Below are 20,757 nucleotides of genomic sequence, written 5' to 3'. Positions count from 1 at the left end.
TCCGGCCGTAAGATACGACAGTTCGCCATAAGCTTTGTCGGTTTAGAGTGTAAGACGAGATAGGTTGGATGGACCCTATCACGTAAGGCGCAATATCTGCTCATGGGTCTGACGCAGACGGATTGATAACTAGGTTTACCAGCAATAAACCTAAGCAAAGGATTCTGGAGTCCACCAGAGATAAAAGAGAAAACTCTCAAATTTGATTGATAATATGATAAAAGATACTTCCTGCAGCCTTTAGGCGGCTTATTTATAAGAAAATAAACCCTAGGGCGACTAACATTGAAACCCTAAAGCCCATGGGTAAAAACGAAAACAATCCGAAAACAACTAGAAAAACCAAAACGTCATAAAATAGAAAAATGCAATTTTGAGGCCCTAAACGACCCCGAAAGCCAGAAAAATGTCACAAATCATGGCATAGCGACAAGTTTGATTTCCGGAAAGGTAAGGTGCGTCCCAATCGGACTCCGAAAGCCCATTTCACGTCTACTAGTCACTTTTCGTTTTCCACCTTTAGCACGATCCAATTGTTCTTCAAATTGGACTGTCATCTGTTCTGCATCAGTCTCCTCCACCTCCGAAGAACTCGACCCCGAGTTCTCTTCAGGATAAAGAGCCTCATCTTCACGGAACTCATGCAGATCAGCAACATTGAAAGTGTTAGAAATGCCCATTGAATCTGGAAGTGCAACAGCATAAGCATTATCATTGATCTTCTTCACCACCTTAAAAGGGCCATATTTTCTGGGCTTCAACTTGTTATAGGTACCAACAGGAAATCGCTCCTTCCTCAGAAACACCATCACGTCATCACCTTCCCGGAATACTTTAACTCGTCGATGCTTGTCAGCTGCAGCTTTATACTTTGCATTAGTTTGTTCCAACTTGGCCTTAATTGATTCGCGAACAAACTGCACATCCTTGGCCATACTTTCAGCAGCAACACTAGCACCAGGAACTTTAGGAAGCTTTACCAAATCCACCACATGTCGAGGAATAGCAGTATAAACTAAGGAGAATGGGGACTTCCCTGTTGCACTATGCACCGCACTGTTATAAGCAAACTCCACCTGTGGCAAAGCATAATCCCATTGTTTGGGCCTATCTCCACAAACACTCCGAACCATGTTACCCAAAGTTCTGTTAGTAACCTCTGTCTGTCCATCAGTTTGAGGATGAGCTGTGCTGCTACGGTTCAAGGTTGTTCCAAACATTCTCCACAATGTAAGCCAAAAGTTACTAAGGAATTTCGTGTCTCTATCAGAGGTGATGGACTTAGGCACTCCATGCAAACGAACCACCTCCCTGAAAAATAGTTTGGCTATATTGGACGCATCAGCAGTTTTCTTACAAGCTATAAAGTGCGCCATCTTAGAGAACCTGTCAACTACCACAAACACAGAATCCACACCTCTTTGGGTACGGGGTAATCTCAGCACAAAATCCATAGCAAGATCCTACCAAATATCATCAGGAACAGGTAAAGGAAGATAAAGTCCTGTGTTTTGGGACTGACCCTTAGAAACCTGGCAGGTATAGCACTTCCTCATGATAGTTCCTGCATCCTTTTTCAACTGTGGCCAAAAATACCTCTCCTCAAGGCTAGCAATAGTTTTGTCTCGGCCCAAGTGTCCACTCAATCCCCCTCCATGCAGATCTCTAATCAATTTTTCTCGCAATGAAGAACTAGGGATACATAGACGATTGCCTTTGAATAAATATCCTTCATTCACATAAAAATCTGCAACTGCATTATTGCTAATGCACTTGGTCCAGATCTCCTTAAAATCAGTATCTTCCTCATACAACTCCTTCAAGAGTTCAAACCCCACAATCTCCTGAGCTAAGGTGACCAGCAAGGAAGCCCTCCTACCCAAAGCATCTGCCACCCTATTAAGAGTACCAGATTTATGTTGAATCACAAAAGGAAATTTCTGCAGAAAACTCACCCACCTTGCATGCATCTTATTCACAGTTTTCTGACTATTAAGGTACTTCAAAGCTTGATGATCCGTGAACAGTACAAATTCTCTCTGAATCAGGTAGTGCTCCCATTGCCTCAATGCTCGGAACACTGCATAAAATTCTTGATCATAAGTACTCCACTTCTGACGAGCTTCACTCAGCTTTTCACTAAAGAATGCTACTAGTTTCTTCTCTTGTGACAATACAGCACCTACTCCCACACCACTAGCATCACATTCAACCTCAAAAACCTTATCAAAATTAGGAAGAGCGAGAACTGGTGCAGTACAAAGCTTCTCTTTGATCAAGGCAAAGCTCTTCTCTTGTTCCTCTCCCCACTGGAATTTGCCTTTCTTCAAGCATTCAGTAATAGGAGCAGTAATGGTACTGAAGTTTTTCACAAACCTCCTGTAGAAGGTAGCTAAACCATGAAAGCTCCGCACCTCAGAAGCTGTTTTTGGAGCTGGCCATTCTCTTATAGCTCGTACCTTCTCTTCATCAACCTGAATGCCTTCTTCTCCAACCACAAATCCCAGAAATAATAGCTTGCTGGTGCAGAATGTACATTTTTTTAGGTTGATGTACAGTTTATTCTCCTGTAAAGCTCCCAAAACCTGCTTCAAGTGCACCAGATGTTCTTCTTTGGTCCTGCTATATATCAGTATATCATCAAAGTACACTACTACAAAGGAACCTATAAAAGGGCGAAGAACCTGGTTCATAAGCCTCATAAAAGTGCTGGGTGCATTAGACAATCCGAATGGCATAACCATCCACTCGTACAAGCCATCCTTGCTCTTAAAAGCTGTCTTCCATTCATCTCCTGGCTTGATTCGAATATGGTGATATCCACTTCGAAGGTCTATCTTGGTAAACACTTTGGAATCCTCTAGCTCATCAAGCATGTCTTCCAAACAAGGAATAGGGAACCTGTACTTCACAGTTATCTTATTAATGGCCCTGCTATCAACACACCTCCGCCATTGATTGCCCTTCTTAGGAACAAGGAGGACTGGAACTGCACAAGGACTCATACTCTCTCGAATGAACCCTTTTTTCAACAAGTCTTCAATCTGCTCTCTCAAAATCTCATTCTCCTTGGGACTCATGCGGTAATGTGGTAGATTGGGCAAGCTAGCTCCAGGCACTAAATCAATCTGATGTTGAATGTCTCTCATAGGTGGCAGTTCGTCGGGCAACTCGTCCGAGATCAGCTCTTCAAATTCCCCCAACATGTCCTGCACTTCCTTGGGGATCACCACTTCTTCCTTTTCTGCAGATAACAACCCCTTTATCACCACTGGACAGAAAACCTCAGATTCTTTAAAGGCCCTCTCCATCTCAAGTTCACTGCCAGACAAGGTCAGGAAACTCTCCCCTTTCTTCACACCAGATTTCTCAAATTGACAAACAGGAGCCATAGCAATTTTATGGTTATTCCACATAAACAACATCACATTGTCCCTGCCTTTATAAGTCACATCCACATCATATTTCCAAGGTCGTCCAAACAAAATATGACAAGCATCCATATCAATAATGTCACACAAAACCTCATCTTTATAATGCTTACCAATGGATACCGGTACTTTGCAGGACTCCACAACTCGAACTTGTGGACCTTTCTTGACCCACCCGAGGGAATAAGGTGTCTCATGAGGCTGCGTAGGTAACTGCAAATACTCCACCAGTTTCTTGGCTACAAAATTTTCGCAGCTTCCATTATCCACAATTAAATTGCACACTTTGTTATTAATGGAACAAAGTGACCTGAAAATATTGCGCCGCTGCCCCTCTTCTTTAGGACATAGTAGAACCCGCTGCAACACAATATTAACCTTCTCAGGAGATTCCTCCTCCGCAAACTCAGCCCCATCATAATCGCTATCTCTTCCAACTTCTTCTTCTTCCTCATCATAATCGTCTATAAGGGCAGTTCTCCTCTCAGGGCATACATTAGATCTATGACCAGGCTTGTTGCAGCGATAACAAACTTCTATTGTAGGCCTAGCATAGGGGTTATTAAACCTCTGGTTCGGGGCCCTGTTTTGAGCACCACTGGAACTGCCAGCTCCTTTAAAAGGAGGATTGGAAGCCCTAAAAGCACCTTCTGTCTTCTGCAGTTCTGTTTTCTGCAGTGTGGGTTTACCCTTGTCAGTTGCGGCGTTTACTAAATCTGTGCTCCTTTGGTAGTTATATCTCTGGAAAGAAGAAGCTCGTGAAGGCTTCTCTAACAATTTTGCCTTCAATGCTAGGTTTGAAGCTTCTGCCATAGTATGAACAGTTTGCAACCAGATTTTCTCCTGAATGGAAGGCTTCAGCCCACTGACATATCGAGCCACCTTCTGCCCCTCAGTTTCGCCTAATTCATTACGCTCTGAGTAGCGTAAGAACTCAGCGGTGTAATCAGCCACTGTCCTGGTTCCCTGGACACATTCAATATACAACCTATACAAAATCTGCTCATAATCGTCCGGCAAGAACCTCTCCATCATCAACTGCTTCATTCTTCGCCATGTTTTAACACCCTGCTTCCTCTGCTTCTTTCGAGTGTTCTGCAATTTATCCCACCAAACTGCAGCAGTACTCTTCAATCTCCATGCAACATGCTTAACCTGCTTGTGTTCAGGAACTTCCATAATCTCAAAGAACCTGTCCACCTGAAGTTGCCAGTCTAGATAATCTTCTACACCCAAGTTGCCCGAAAAGAAAGGAATTTCGGCCTTGACTTTGTAATCTTGGTCAGCTTGTCCTTGAGGTTCATCTTGCACGATCTCTTCTTCAGACTCAGATTCTGAAGTATGAACAACAACCTCTCTAGGTGGAGCCCTAACTCCCTGGCCTCCTTCCCTGCCTCTATTCTGATCGTTGTTGTTGTGGTTGTTTCTCTCTCCCAACAACCCACGAATTTCTCCAATCTGCTGCTCCATCCGATTGTTCATGGTATTGGTGGCAGCGGTAAACGCTGCCGTGAGAGCTTCGATATCCGATTTTGTAACTTCACCCATTGCTACCAAGGTAAATAGGAGAGACAGGGAAGACCTGCTCTGATACCACCTGACGCAGACGGATTGATAACTAGGTTTACCAGCAATAAACCTAAGCAAAGGATTCTGGAGTCCACCAGAGATAAAAGAGAAAACTCTCAAATTTGATTGATAATATGATAAAAGATACTTCCTTCAGCCTTTAGGCGGCTTATTTATAAGAAAATAAACCCTAGGGCGACTAACATTGAAACCCTAAAGCCCATGGGTAAAAACGAAAACAATCCGAAAACAACTAGAAAAACCAAAACATCATAAAATAGAAAAATGCAATTTTGAGGCCCTAAACGACCCCGAAAGCCCGAAAAAGGTCATAGGTCGTGGCGTAGCGACAAGTTTGATTTCTGGCGCGATTCCCTTTCCGGAAAGGTAAGGTGCGTCCCAATCGGACTCCGGAAGCCCATTTCACGTCTACTAGTCACTTTTCGTTTTCCACCTTTAGCACGATCCAATTGTTCTTCAAATTAGACTGCCATCTGTTCTGCATCAAGGTCGATAAAGTTCAGGTTTAGAGGTGGGTTAGGGCTCCATTTCTCTAGTTCACATAAATGGGTCCTAACCCATCTCCAAGTACTTTTTCATGAGGAATGAAAGTACCTTGTGTCCTCTCATGCCATCTAGTTGCAATTTATTTTTTATTTTCAGTTAAATTCTCTCACATTTTCAAAGTTAGCCAACAAGAAAATGAGTCGATCATTAGTTATGCCAATAGAATAAAATGCTTCAATCGATAGAATGGCCATAGGGGTACCAACGCAATATGCAGCTACACATTCTAAGGGCACAACTTTGGCTGGTTTTAAAAGTTTGTTATCAATTTGTCATATTAAGATAAGTTTATATTCTCTTTGGGATAAAATCCCTTCTTTAAAATTTAGTTCTCGATTTTAGTATTCTTAAATAGTAAGTTAGACATAAAATCTCGATATCATTGATTTCCGAGTTTCATCAATAAAGTATAAGTTATATTGTACAAAAATCTTCAATTGGTATTACATTGAACATCGAAGATAAGCAATTTTGTAAAAGGAAAATATTGAGTATGATTCTCTCCACAAGGTGCCACAGTGTTTGCAATCTACAAGATGAGAGTGACCTTGAATTTCATCATGTCTTTCAAGCAGTTAAATGAACACATGAAATAGTAGGTTCCAGGATCATTCATGACTATTAAGTCTGACCCACCACCATAGTCGCCAAGGTTTGGAGACATCCGACATTGATCAAACGATTTAGGAGAATCTGCTACAACCACATTGTGAAGCCCTTCGTTGTATTGGAAAACTGAAAACCAAAATGTTAATCAGAGTAATACTTCCTCACAAAAAATATTTATTGATCGAACAACAAAGTAATGAATAAATGTAACAAATAAGTAACCATGTTAAGAAACCTCCTGTGGGTTTAGGCTAACTAAGGAAAATAAAACTAAGAGAGAAAAAAGTGACGAATATAAGGTTTTGCAGCCAGAGTTGTGTGCTGAAGCTGGCTTTCTAAGTACTCACCTAATTCATCTCCAATATAGAAAGTATTGCTAGCCGTTCAGGTACCGAACTACATCAAATTAATGGATGAACCACGTTTCAGTTGTCTCGAGAGGAGTTCGATCCAACTGAACACGGGATGTATCGGTCTGCTACTACCACTAACGGTCTCGCTTATCTGCAAAACAGACGAAGGTCAGAGGGAAGACCGGGTGTGCCGGCCTTTAACGCTCCGATGTCTAAGTCAGTATCGAGAAAGATAATGATAATGGAAAGTGACAATAAACAGTTACCTCTTTAGGTTGTTGGAGATGACCTTAATGTAGCAGGTTTGTGGGAGTTTGGTTCAGTTTCTTTCTGTGTGGGATGCTCGGATTCCGATATCACCCTGAGGGGTATCGGGACCCTATGCTAGGAGCTTACCTCGCTTGTGTATTGGCGATACGAGTCTTGTGCTTTCGATACTTGTGCTTAGGAGGTATGTGCATACCAACAAGTCCCCCAAGTCCCCGGTCAAGAGTTCTCTTGGGTGGGGAGTTTGTTATTTGATAAAAGTATCGGAAGTTTAAGGCCAGTTTATGCCATGTGGCTTCCGTACAGCCATTACCCCAGTCCCCCAAGTCCCCACTTAAGAGGAGTCTTGGCAGGGGTGAGTAGGACGTGTTGGCATTCGACGTTGTGTCGCTATCGCGAATCGGTGGTGGGGTTGCATGCATCTTTTGGCGCATAAGCTATGCCCCAGTGACACGTGTGGTGATTTTATTTGTTTTTGTATGCGGGAAGACCGGTGTACTGGAGTCCGTAATGTGTAATAATGGTGTAGTGGTGAGGAGCCGGGGCGACCGCGCATGACCTCTGTAACGCTTAGGGATGTCGGACACTTGGTGAGATCTGGGGTCGTCGTCCTTGCCCGTCCAACAGTCACGGTGTTCTCGAGGTCCTTATATATGGACATAGGAGAGATGAGGAGATGGTTGTTCGTGTTGGACATTGAGATAAGAACTAGGTGAGGTTGGGGCCATTGGTGTGCGGAACTTGTCGTGAAGTGGTTGTCGTTGTCTCTATGTTTCGATCGGAGGAGTGAACAGGTATGCCGTCTCTTGACTTTTCTGGGTTTATCTGAGGGCATTGGTGTGCATGGGACTTGTGAGGGGTCTAATTCCGGGGGTGAGATTTACCGATAGGTTATGGGTTGGGTTAGGTCTGGCGAGATTTCGGAGAGGTGAACTTCGGGTTGAGTTGGGTTTGCTGTTATTGTGCCGGGTAGGCTTTTGAGATTTGAAATTTTGGGGGGGGGGGGGGGGGGGGGGAAGGTCGAGGACGGCAATAGATGAGAAACGACTGACTCGTTATTTGTATAGCTCGTAGTATGGCGCGGGAGAATCGCAGTCGCAGTAGGCGAGAGGGTTCCTCTTGTGGAGGGGAACGAGCCTCTCATGGTGATGTCAGTTCTTCTCGTGGTGGAGGAGAGGACACCTCTCGCAGTCGCATTGAAGGTGTTCCTTGCGGGGCACCGCATGTGGTTCCCGAGGAGGTGGTGAGGGAGCTTCCCGAGGAAGTGGTGGGGTAGTTCCTCGTGCAAGTATCGTACGGAGTTCCCGAGGAGGTGGAGAGGGTATTTCCCGGGGAAGTGGCGAGGGTTTGTCTCGTGGAGTTCCGAGTAGGGTTGGGCAACCCGTGGTGTCTGATGTACCTGACGTGGAGGATGTCGAAGTATTGGAGATCCCTTGTTCTCCACGGGGGCGATTACTCCTTGGCGATACGCCTATTGACAAACCTGGTCCAAGTATAACGGAGGAGCAGATCGCCGAGATGGGGACCACTTGGGTGATTCCAGAAAACATCTTGCTACGCTCTTTGAGGGATGGTGTCACGCTCCGAATTTTGAATACAGTAATTCAAATCCGAAACGCGAAAACACACAAGGAAATACATAGAAAATTTTCATTTAAAATAAGCAACTAAAAACTAAGCTTACAAATTAAACTGAATGTAAAATCAACATGTAAACACACTCACCAATTCACTATACAGCGGAAGACTACAAGTATAAGCGCCCTTCTACACCCACGTGACGGAAAGTCCACCTCAGCTTCGATAACGATCACTCTAAATTCTAACCTGCACAAAAACCCCTACACCATAGAAATAGTGCACCGGGAATGAACAAAACAAACCCGGTAAGCTTTTCAGCCCGTATGAGTAAACTCAATTAAAGTGACTCACGTCACTCATGCTTATAATTCCTCAATTCGTGAGACAATTAAAGCATTAACATTTAATTCCACAAAACATGCTTTCACTCTCTCTGTCTAACAAAATCAATAAGCAATCATCATAACACAAACGTCAAGTTCATAATAATCAATATCATGCTCAATCATTTCAACCCAACTAACACCCTCACGCTCTATCTCTCAATTCATTTTATCTCTTTTCCCACAACTCCAATTACACAATTAACTCCAAATACTATTTTAATACAATTCCATCAATCGCTCACATGATGAATTGTAAACCGCTCACTCATACAATTACATCAATCACTCACATGAAGAATTGTATTCCCGAAAAGAGTAAATGCTTGCAATAATAAATCAAACAAAAGAAATCATAGTAATCCCTGCATAGAAACTTAGTTCAAGAGATTACATTAAAATCAAACAATTGAAATGAAGAAGAAAGTAGATAAAGAAATCACACGATAGAAATGCAAAAGAAAATATATGCATATATAAATAAATCAAACATTCACGCTAAAACCAAGAATTCACCATTCAATTCTGAATACACAATCTCACAAATAATATCACCTCCACAATTCATTCGAAACCAAGTCCCACATGGACGAAAAAAGAAAGGACACCCACACTCTCTTTTAAACAAATATACCCAAGGGCACACAATAACTTAAGGTTATTCCCCAAGAAGTATATTGTACTCAAGGGCACACAATAACTCAAAGTTATTCCCCAAGAAGTACATTGTACTCAAGGGCACACAATAACTCAAAGTTATTCCCCAAGAAGTACATTGACAGACAGACTAGAGCTCTAACTGAATCGTAATGTGTCACCTTGGCCAAGGTTCACCTTTACGATAATACTTGCCTCAATGCTCGACACGACAAACACACTCAACTCCAACTTTTTACTCATCTCAACAACTCAACTATTCATTCAACACAATAAGCAACAGTTCAAAACGATATTCTGAATAAATCACAATTCACTCATATCACAATGTCACGCCATCCAATATATAGATTCCACGTAAATATATATATACGCAGTCATTCACGCAGGAATGACTACTAATACCAACGATATTTTTATAAGTTATTACTCTCGAAAATCATTTTATATCACAACATTGTTTTAACTTACCCATGAACCGTTGTCGATCAAGTTCATATATTTAAAAATAAATAATTTATTTTGATAAATATGATTTTGCATGCTAACAATTAAATCTACTAAATTAAACATAACTAATTTATCAACCGAAACACTGTGAGATTTGCTCACCTCTAATCCCGCTGCGTCTTCTTAACAGCTCGAAATATGAATCACAAATCGTCCGCCAAATCAAACCGTCAAACACCTAATCAAATGTGACTTGAATTTAGCCAACAACTCATAACAAAAATTAAACGATGATCCAACGGTCGGATCCTCACAGATCGCCCTTAGGATCATCCTCCTAAATTATCACGAAGATCCAACGGTCGGATATTCCTGAATCGCCTTTACTAACATCTCCACAAATTTATATGAAAATCTGACGGTCGGATTCTCATGACTCGCCTTCCAAAATACTATTTCACAATTATACGAAGATCCAACGGTCAGATCTTCGCCCGTGACCACACAAAGTCATCGGGACAGTCATACGATCATCATAGAAAAACTACAAGTCTATCAGACGGTCTGATCTTCACAGATCACAAATCGAACGATCGAAATGTAAAAATTCATAACTTAATCATACGATCTCCAAAATTCACATGCTATATATCGTAAGGATCGTATAAACATGTAGAACATAAAAATGGGCAGAAACTGCCCTTGGGGACCCCCGGAGGTGGCCGGAAAAGGTCGCCGGAGTTAGGCACAGATCCGCCGCCGACCACCGCCTATGGTGTCAGGGCCGAGATTTTCCTCTTCGTATAATCATTTTGAGAAACTTTCATAACTAGTTCGAAGTCAGAAAATGAGTGGAAGTGGTCGAAATTACCTAAAACAGTCCGGTTTGGCCGGAATTTCTCCAGTTTTCCGATGAAGCTCCGTTCAATGTGAAATTGCTCACTTCAGGTCCGGTCCTTCTTGGTGCTTGTTCAGAAAGTTGAGGCGAGTTCAACAAGTGAAGAACCTCGAGTTTTGGTGGCCGGATCTTGGAGAAATCGCAGCTGGTTCGTTTTCGGGCTCGGATCAGTTTCGAGCTCCACCGTCACGTAGCCGCCACGAGAGGGTAAACCGTGACCACCAGTCGACTCACAGGAAGGAGGCGAGTCGATCTGGGCTTGGTTTCACCTCAAACGATGGCCGGAGCTGTGAGAAAATGGCCGGAGAAGTTATGCTTTGTTTTCGGTTTCAGGGGAGAGGAGAGAGAGATTAGGGCTGGCTGCCAAAAATGGAAACTGACACTTTCGGAAAATTTGCAAAAATAGTTAGGTATTTATACCCGAAATGGAAACTTTTCGAAACACGATAACTTCTTCATACGAACTCTGATTCTTGCGTTCGTTATATGCCCGAACTCGTATCGATGAGCTCTACAACTTTTGTGAAGGAAGTTTTCTCAAATTCCGTACATATAAAAAGTCGACTTCGTAACCCCCCTAAAATGTGCAATTCGAATAATTAATCGCCCGAAAATAACTTCACTCCACCCTCGAACTATGAAATCGTACTAAAGAACACTTTATTAAATCAAGGAAATTCCAAAACATAAATAACGAATTTCCGGGGTCTTACAGATGGTGAAACTTTTAGCCACACCCCGAGTTGGGGTGGGCATTCTTTTATGAATATTAGCTCAGGTGTGGGCTGACATTCCCAATACCGGAGGAGTTGCAATATCTGTTGTCTTGTTTGAATATATCGGTAGCGCAACTATCGCCTAATGTATTGAGGCAAATAATGGGAGTGTTGCTGCTATGGAAGCTTAACAAGTTGTTATGTCCCAGTATCGGCGAGTTTAATTCCCTATTCAAGATGCAGTACTCGACGAAAGTCGGCGATAGTGGATGCGTAAATTTTAGGGCGCGCGGCCGTGCTGTAATCGTGGACTTGCTGTCGAACATTTATGCACGCTGGCGGGGGAGGCCTTGCTTGGTAGGAGGCCGGTGGCAGGATCCAGAGATGGTGCATAGGGCCCCGACCCCGTTTCCGACCTATCTGTGAGTATCGTGATTGCATTTTTGGTGTTTTGCCTTTGGTGTATACTAATAGCGTCTTTTTGCATCGTAGTGAGGTAGGAGGTCGATCTGACCACGCTGGAGGGGAAGAGTGTGGCAAGGGTGATGGGTGCGTTTCCCAAGGGGACGAGGGGGTTCTATCGTCTATGTAGGCTCCCGATATACGAGAGGTTTGAGTTGGGAATGTTTCCGGGTGAGGGGTTCTCTTTTGTTGTTCTGGTGGTTGTGTATCGTGTGTCGTGTTATGGCATTGCTAATGTTATATGCTTATTTTGCAGTGGATATGCCGAATGACTAGCAAGAGTGACGCCCCGTACGCTGATGTCGATCTTGATACCATTATTCAGGGGTTGTTGCGAGAATCGCAGACGGCAAGGCGAGTTGAGGTCGAGTTGCCGGATACGGTGAGTGTGACTGATCATTGGGTGAGTATGTTGCTGTCCAATGAGATGTGTCTGAGGTTTCCCGATGCCATGCTAGAGTATCTCAATCAGAGGGCCGATGAAGAAGCCGGTGCCGAAGGGAATGAGGTTCTGGGTGCTCGGGAGACTACTCAATATCCCTAGGAGCCGCCCATCTAAACTGGTGAGGCGGGCGAGCGTCCCCAATTGCATGTTGGCGAGCATCAGTCCCCCGAGACTCAGGAAGTGATGAGGCAGTCCCCCCGGGTCTCGGCAGGAGGGGAGGATCTTGGTGACGTGGCGTTGGGGACTTAGAACTTTGAAAAATGGTGTCCAGTCAATTACTTTCTTGTGGGTCCTCTTCAAAACTTTGAAAAATGGGAGGCACTTGTCAGTGAGTCTGGAGATGAACCGCGAGAGAGCGGTTAGTTTGTCTTGGAGGCTTTGAACATGCACTTTCCATTCCGGAGCATTCATGATGAGGATGGCTTGTACCTTATCAGGATTGGTGTCTATGCCCCTTTCACTGACGATGTAGCCCAGAAATTTGCTAGCGGTGACGCCAAAAGAATATTTTTCTGGGTTGAGGCGCATACCATATGCCAAGAGAATGGCGAATATGATCATGAGGTTTGCCACGTGTCCTCTGGCCTTGATGCTTTTGACTAACATGTCGTCCACGTATGCCTCTATTATCTTGCCGAGATGCTCCACGAACATGGCATTCATCAACCGCTGATAAGTTGCACAGGCGTTCTTCAAACCGAACGGCATGACATTGTGGTAGTATAGGCCCTTGTCAGTGGTGCATTCCTGGTCGCCGGGGTGCATTTTGATCTGATTATAGCCGGAGAAGGCATCCATCATGCTGAGAAGCTCATGTCCAGCGTTGCATCGACCAGTTGATCGATGCGGGGTAGAGGGAAGCTATCCTTTGGGCATGCCTTGTTAAGACCATTGAAGTCGACACACATCCGCCACTTTTCGCTAGGTTTCTTGACCATGACCAAGTTGGAAATCCACTGAGGGTAATTAACTTGGCGGATGAACCCAATGTTTTGAAGCTTTGCAACCTCTTCCCCTATTGCACAATATCTCTCTTCATCGAAGGCCATCCGCCGCTGCTTGACAGGATAGAAGGATGGTTTGATACTCAACTTGTGTGTGATGATCTCAGGGGAGATGACAGGACCCGCCCCGAGTTTCACCCTGAAACCCGAACAGGCCCTGCGGGGCCCACCTTAGAATGAATTCTACCAAGAATTTGGCAGAACTTCCCCCAAAAGTGGACTACCCACAACTTGTAAAACGCACAAACCACTTCAAGCAAACCAACGTTATACTCCTGGAGCCACCCTGCTCCCAATTTACCATCAACTCCACTTTCACAAAACACAAAACTCAATTTAACAATACTAATCCCAAAGGTTATCAGACCAATACTAATACATAAGGATATATAAAAAGAAGAGGAAAGGATCAAGAGATCCTAAAATGCTGAGGTAGTGACAACTATGCCTCAAATGCCAAGTACGCCTGACCTCTACTAATTCGCCTGCAAACTGAGCATTTGAAACAGAAGGGCCCATGGGAAAGTAATTTAAAACACGTTAGAGTGAGTGGACAAAAATAAATAAGTAAGATAATTCAAATGAAAGTAAAGCTTTAATACTTTCCCATATGTTCAATTTTTTTTTATAAATACCTTGATGCATGCAACGTGGATAAAACATGTTTCTCGCAACACGAAAATTCGTGAAAACATTCCAGCCCCGTTGGTCAAAAGAAATCGAGCTAACCCCGCTAGCTGAAGGTATCAATCAAATATGGGGAAGAAGTTCTCACCACACAAATAAGGGAGCCTCCCAGGCTCGGGTCGGAGTGTCCCACACTCTGGAGCATCTCATGCTCTGCTCTACTCACCCACGAACACATAGTAAGCAGGGAGGAGTACTAATAGGCTATCTAGCAATAAATATGATGACCCAGGTATGGTGGGTTAAAATCATACGAAAATCGAAAATCAGTAAGGCTTCCCCAATAACTCACGAGAAAAGACATTTTCCAAGGACGTGGCCCCGCACGCCAAAATAATCTCGAATTCATAAACCAATAGGCGAGAAATGATCGATACATATAATTCCATCGAAAATCCCATTTTCAAAAAATATTCCAGAAATCTCAATATCGATGAATAGAAATGTATTATAAATTTTCGGAAATCACCTCGGAAAATAATTCGTCAAAAAAAAAAAAAACACTTAAATCATGATTTCAAATCAAAGCAATATATCGGAGATACTTATCGGTGTCTCAGAATTCCATTTCTGAATCATAATTGAAAAATAAATCATAAATCCAAATCCGAGCATAATAGATTCGTAACCGAAATTCATATGGAAAAACAATGTCAAAATTATAATCCAAAGAAAAATATTATGCTCGATAAATAAAACGATAATTAAATAAATCAATAATTTCAAAATAAATGCATGCATCATTATTTAAAACAAAAGTCCACTCACAGTACTATTTAGGCGATCACGATACGTGTTCATTCGTCGAGCAATAGCTCGGTACGTCGCCCTATACATAAATATAATTCGTGAATAACGATTCGGCAATTAAATACGATTCTAATATCTTATCCCCCTAAATCAAACTTCCAATTTCTTTTCCAATTTAATCCAACTTCACCCCTAATACCAACTCATTAGTTTAAAGGTTCTAGGGCAGAACCGAGAGAAATCTGATGGTCGGATTCCTGTAATTCAATGTTCGACATCCCAAACTTCGGAATTACACGATCGATACAACACTCCTTCAATTTCCATCAAACTTCACATACAAGCTCCACAACATTTATAGGATTTAATTGGGCTAAAACAGGAATTAAAAACCTATCCTACTCGCCTCCACGCGCCACCAACAGTGGCAGAGCGTGGGGCCCACACGCTGGCAGCCACCACCTCTGATGGCTACCAAATTTTGGCAGCAGCAACATCACAACAGACCCAACAAGTTTCTCAACTACAGCACATTCCAATTTTACCTTTAAGTGCTCGAAATTGGCAGGTGAAGAAAACCTAGAAAATCCAAGAACCCTAGGATCGAGTTTTGATTGATTCTCCCTCTACACTGCAAATCGTGGCTCAAGGCTAGGGGGAAAATGATCATTGGCGAAAATCGCACCTTCGAGGCCGGTTTGGTGGCCGGAGAAGGTCGAAATCGCCGGAAATCGACTAAACTTCCAAATTGCTATAGTGAGCTTCATGACTCAAATCCGAGCTCCTCCAGCCGAGTCGTCGAAAAACACCACCGCAGGTGTGACAAGGAGGAGGAGGCGAGCTTGCTGGTGCCAGGATTCCGTTGTGGGATGGCCGGAAGAGGAAGAAATCGGTGGAGGAAAAATTGGGCCTAAAAGGAGGAAAGGATCGGGGGAGAGGAGAGAGAAAACTCGGTAAGTTTCTGAAAATGGAAACTTACCACAGTAGTTTCCACCTTTTATAGAAACTTACTATGAACAGTAACTTTCGTATTTCGCTCATAACTTTAGTATACGAACTCCAATTTTTAAATACCACATATGCACGCGCTCGGTTAATCGTCCTCTACAACTTTCATGAAGAAAATTTTCTCAAATTTTGACCCGAAGAAAAAGTCAACTTTTAGGGTAACTAAAAGTACTGAAATGATAATGAAAGTGAAAGTGAAAATAAAGATCGTTTACCATCCAAATGACTAGTAATCAGGTGAATTCAGGTTTGGGACGTTACATGAGATGTCTGGCATATCAGCGTAGGACCATGCAAAGATGGCGGCGCTGTCACGTAGAAACTGAGTGAATTCAGCCGCTACCTCTGGGGCTAGCTGAGCGCCTATGCGTATTGTCCGCTCAGGGTTATCGTCGGAGATGCCTATAACCTTTAATGATGTTTATGGGTTGATAGGCTCCTTCATTACATATTTTTCCTCGTCATCCCTAGGGTCCTCAAAGATATTTGGTGCCGGTGCATGGTTTCCTACCATTAGGATCTCATGCCGGCGCGTCGACAGTGCCACAGTCGTTGTGCCAGCTGTTGATTTCCTTTCACACAGCCCGTCCTTTTGGGTGTGGGGAACTTCATGAGAAGCATGTATCCTGTTATGATGCACTTGAGTTTGTTGAGTGTCGGTCGACCAATGAAGGCATTGTATGAACTAAAGCAGTCGACGACGATGAACTCTGTATGTATCTCCGCTGTTCATAGACTAGCACCGATAACTAGTCGAATGTAGTCAGAACCAAGTGGTTGTGTGAAGTCACTAGAGAAGCTGAGCAGCGACTAATGATCTTGGAGCAATTTTCTATTCCGCTGGAGTTGGTTGTAGCAACCATTGAAGATGACATTGACAGCGGATCCACTATTAACAAGGACCCTTCCCACTAACCATTTATAGATTATGGCGTCGATCAAGAATAGATCATCGTGGGGTAGATGTACTCCATGCTCCTCCTCCTCTGAGAAGGTGATAGGTTCCCAACCAGACTTTGGGAGTCTAGTGGATCTCTCATAGCGGATGTTGCAAACTTCTTTAGGGTGGTTAGCACGTGCATAGCGTTTTCTTGCCCTATGAGACATGTTGGTTATTGGGGCACCGACGTTGATGGTGTTTATGCGGCGCATAGGTTCAATGTTGGTGACCACAGGTGGCGGTTGACGCACCTTGAATTGTTCCATCTTACCATCATGGAACAAAGTCTCAATAGTTGTTTTGAGAGAGTTGTAGTTGTTGGTGTTGAGACCGCTGTCCTCGTGGTACTTATACCACTTGCCGGTGTTTCTTGGTTTTCCTACTCTTGGGTACTTTCTTTGGGGTGGCAGTGGGATCTGGTCCTTGCACTGGTCGTATATCTCTTCATACGAGGCTGTGAGGACTGTAAACACTATGTACCGCTGGGAGGACTCCGTCGATTTGTTACAGTTATCCCCATGGGATAAGCGGTTTCCCTTGTTGTAATGCTGGTCCTTCTGCCGCTTGTTCTGGTAGTTGCTCTATTGCCACTATCTTTTCTTATCAGTTGGCGGCGTAGCAGAGATTTTGTTAGCGGTCTCCTGATGGCTGGAGGAGGGCTGAGTGGACTTTACAGGTGTTGGCGATGATGGGGGGGTTTCTCCATATGTGATGAATTATGCATGTGCATGGATGATTGTTTCGCCCATGACGTGGTCATACGCGACATTTGGATTATTGTAATTGAGGTGATAGAGAAATGGCCCCTTGAAGAGTCCTTGTTTGAAGGCCACTAATGCCATTGTTTTATCAAGATTGCGGCACTGAGATGCTGCCGCTCGCCACCTGGTGACAAATGCTTTCAATGTCTCTTTTGCACCCTGCTTGACGTTGAGGAACTGAGTTGTGTTGTGATGCCCGGAGGCTAGCAAGATAAACCGAGAGAGGAAAACATTTGATAGTACATGGAATGAGTCGATGGATCCAGGTGGGCATTCAAAGAACCAGCTCATTGCCTCACTGTCTAGCGTTTCGCTGAACAAGTGGCAGAGGGTGGCGTCATCAAATCCCTTGTTGTTAGTGACTTTCTTGAAGGTGTCCATGTGGACAAAGGGGTTAGTCATGCCACTGTAGTGTGACATCTTTGGTGTCTTTGCATATGCTGGTCTGACCGCTTGCAAGATCCTGGGGTGAATGGTCCTGATCTGGACGCAAAGAGAGGATTTGGGATTGGCGCTGGGGCGCCTGCCTCCTCCAGGATTAGCCTTAGCTCTAATTGCTGCATCCTCTCTAGGATTAGGGCGGTTGTGTCACCAGCAGGCTCAGCCTGGATATTCCGCTGAACTAGCTCCCTCTTGAGGATAGGTGGATTGCCCTCCGTCCTAGCCCTAGCTGCCGAGCTGTTGGTGTGCGGCTGTGACTCCGCTTCCTGTTTCGTCATTAGGCGGGGCAGGGGAGGTGAGCCCATTCCCAATAGTTCTGGTGGGTTCGGCGATACCTGCATCTGTTTGATTGGTACGGGTACTAATCTGCCGGTATTGGGTCGATACGTCTAGTGCTACGCAATTGCTCGCTCTGCGATGGGTTAGCGTTTGCCTCCAACGCCTTCTTCAGTTCGTCGAATTTTGACATCAGCGTGGCCACTTGTTTTTGGGCCTCTACCTTCTCTCTGTACTCTTGCTCGCTCTCCCTGTTTTCCTTGTGGAGGTCCGCCAGTGCCAGCTCATATATAGCGGCGAGATCCTGACCCGGTGGGCGATTGCTGGCTGGTCGGGCCTCCGCTACGATTTGAGTCAGCGAGACCTGGGATGAGCCCTGGGGTTGACCAGAGTGTTGAATAATGCACGGTTAACATTAACAGCTGGGTTAATGCTGGCCGCGGGGTTGGTGGGATGGAGGTTGGCAGACTGATCCGCTTGCTCCTCAGCGTTTCCCCTGCTATCGTTAGTGATGGTGATTGTTGTGGTGGGATGGGCTTTTGTTCAAGGATTCCCACAGGCGGCACCAATGTTAATGTCGAAGATTGAGCGGTGGCCCAAATCTTGGTTAACACTGGTCCGATGGGGGACCGCTAATAAAGATATTCTCAGAGCTTTAGCTACCTGTCAAGTAAATTACAAAGGGGCGTCAGAGGGAAACCGTGTTGGGCGGTCCTCTCTTCTCCGATGCCTAAGTTAGTGAATGTATTTGTGTTGACAGAATAACAGTAGGTAAGTAGTAAATGCGTAATTAATGAAGAGAGAGGAGAAAACCTTTTATAGGTGGGGAAGAGGCTGCTCTCTTCCATGTTTTTGATGTGGGACTGATATGCTTCAGTTCCCAGCTTCTGGAGCTTCTGATGTCATCTTGACGTGGCGCGTGGGGAGCGTCGGCGGTGATCTGGGGGTGAGCCGGGGCTCGGGCGGTAGCCTGCTTGGCTGTGTTTCCGTAGGTCACTTCGCTAGCGGGAGTTGGTACCCTGGCGGTAGCATGAGCGTGGCTCATTAGAGCTAATTATGCTTGGCAAATGCTCATGTAAGTACAGAAAGGAAATTGGACCCCAAAACTGTAGATACTGTATTCTTAGGCTATGCTCACCATAGTAGTGCTAACAAATTTTTAGTGATAAATTCTGAGGTTTGTGAAATTTTCAATAACACTATACTTGAATGTAGGGATGCAACTTACTTTGAAGATATTTTCCCTTTCATGTCTAGAATCCCAAATAAAATAGGAGACAGAGCCATTACTAATATTGATAAAGCTTCCACTAGTACTAGTAATCTCATAATTGAAGAAACATAACCTTTAGAAGAACTTAGAATAACTAAAAGAATAAGAAAAAGAAAAGAATTTTGGAGATGAATTTGTAGTATTCTACATTGAGGGTGATACAACTACATACAAAGAAGCTATGGCTTTTGCAGATGCTCCATTATGGAAAGAAGCAGTACATAGTGAGATTGAGTCTATTTTATAAAATCACACTTGGGAATTAACCAACTTACCTCTCGGAATTAGACCGATTGGTTGCAAATGGATCTTTAGGAAAAAGCTGAAACCTGATGGTAGCATAGATAAATATAAGGCTAGACTAGTAGCCAAGGGTTTCACACAAAATAAAGGTATAGATTATTTTGATACATACTCACCTGTCTCTAGTATCACTACCATTAGAATTCTTATAGCTTTAGCATCCATACATAATTTAGTAATTCATCAAATGGATGTAAAAACTGCGTTCTTGAACGGAGATTTAGATGAGGAGATATATGTGGAGCAACCTGAGGGATTTATTGTCAAAGGTCAAGAACAGAAAGTTGGCAAATTAATTAAGTCCTTGTACGGACTTAAACAGGCTCCAAAACAATAACATGAAAAGTTTGACAAAGTTATTTTAGATTATGATTTTAAAATCAATGAACATGATAAATGTGTCTACTATAAAGAATGGAATGGAGAATGTGGAATATTATGTCTATATGTTGATGACATTCTGTTGTTTGGAACAAGTCTAGAAATTGTGGAGAAGGTGAAAATCTACTTATCAAAGAAATTTGATGTGAAAGATTTAGGTGAAGCTAACATAATCTTAGGAATGAAATTAGAGAAAACTTCTCTAGGCTTTACTTTAAATCAGCCTAGTGCAATTGAAAAGATGCTAAAGAAATTTAATTATTATACTTGCAAGTCTGTTTCAACACCTTATGATCCTAACTTAGTTTTAAAGAAAAATATGGGAGAACCTGTGTCTCAACTGAATTACTCACAAATGATTGGATCTTTGATGTACATAGCAAATAAGACTAGATCTGATGTATCTTTTGTTGTTGGTAGATTAAGTAGATATACCCATAACCTAAGTAAGGATCATTGGATTACTTTATAAAGAGTCTTTAAGTATCTAAGAGGTATCTTAAATTTTTCTATTTGCTATAACAGATTTCCTTATGTAGTAGAAG

The 20,757-nt window shown here is 43.3% G+C and overlaps 1 protein-coding gene and 1 long non-coding RNA gene across 2 annotated transcripts; both read right to left on the bottom strand.

The window, feature by feature from the left end:
• Window positions 1–100: 100 nt before the first annotated feature.
• On the bottom strand, window positions 101–4,979 carry LOC121051317. Its single transcript, XM_040513539.1, has 10 exons — window positions 4,701–4,979; window positions 3,545–4,586; window positions 3,077–3,439; window positions 2,755–2,878; window positions 2,195–2,379; window positions 1,956–2,080; window positions 1,533–1,817; window positions 1,305–1,463; window positions 527–1,076; window positions 101–108 (listed from the first exon to the last, which is right to left on the bottom strand). The coding sequence occupies exons 1-10, from the start codon at window positions 4,977–4,979 to the stop codon at window positions 101–103; spliced, it is 3,120 nt and encodes a 1,039-aa protein (XP_040369473.1).
• Window positions 4,980–8,375: 3,396 nt separating this feature from the next.
• Window positions 8,376–10,941, bottom strand: LOC112186728. The gene is made up of 3 exons (XR_002930870.2): window positions 10,739–10,941; window positions 10,030–10,105; window positions 8,376–8,637 (listed from the first exon to the last, which is right to left on the bottom strand). It is a non-coding gene; the product is annotated as an uncharacterized LOC112186728 (long non-coding RNA).
• Window positions 10,942–20,757: the final 9,816 nt, after the last annotated feature.

Source organism: Rosa chinensis, chromosome 2 (genome assembly GCF_002994745.2).
Source record: "Rosa chinensis cultivar Old Blush chromosome 2, RchiOBHm-V2, whole genome shotgun sequence".
Taxonomy (NCBI): Eukaryota; Viridiplantae; Streptophyta; class Magnoliopsida; order Rosales; family Rosaceae; genus Rosa; species Rosa chinensis.
Note: the sequence above shows the minus strand (reverse complement) of the source record. Positions and strands in the feature narration are given on the sequence as shown.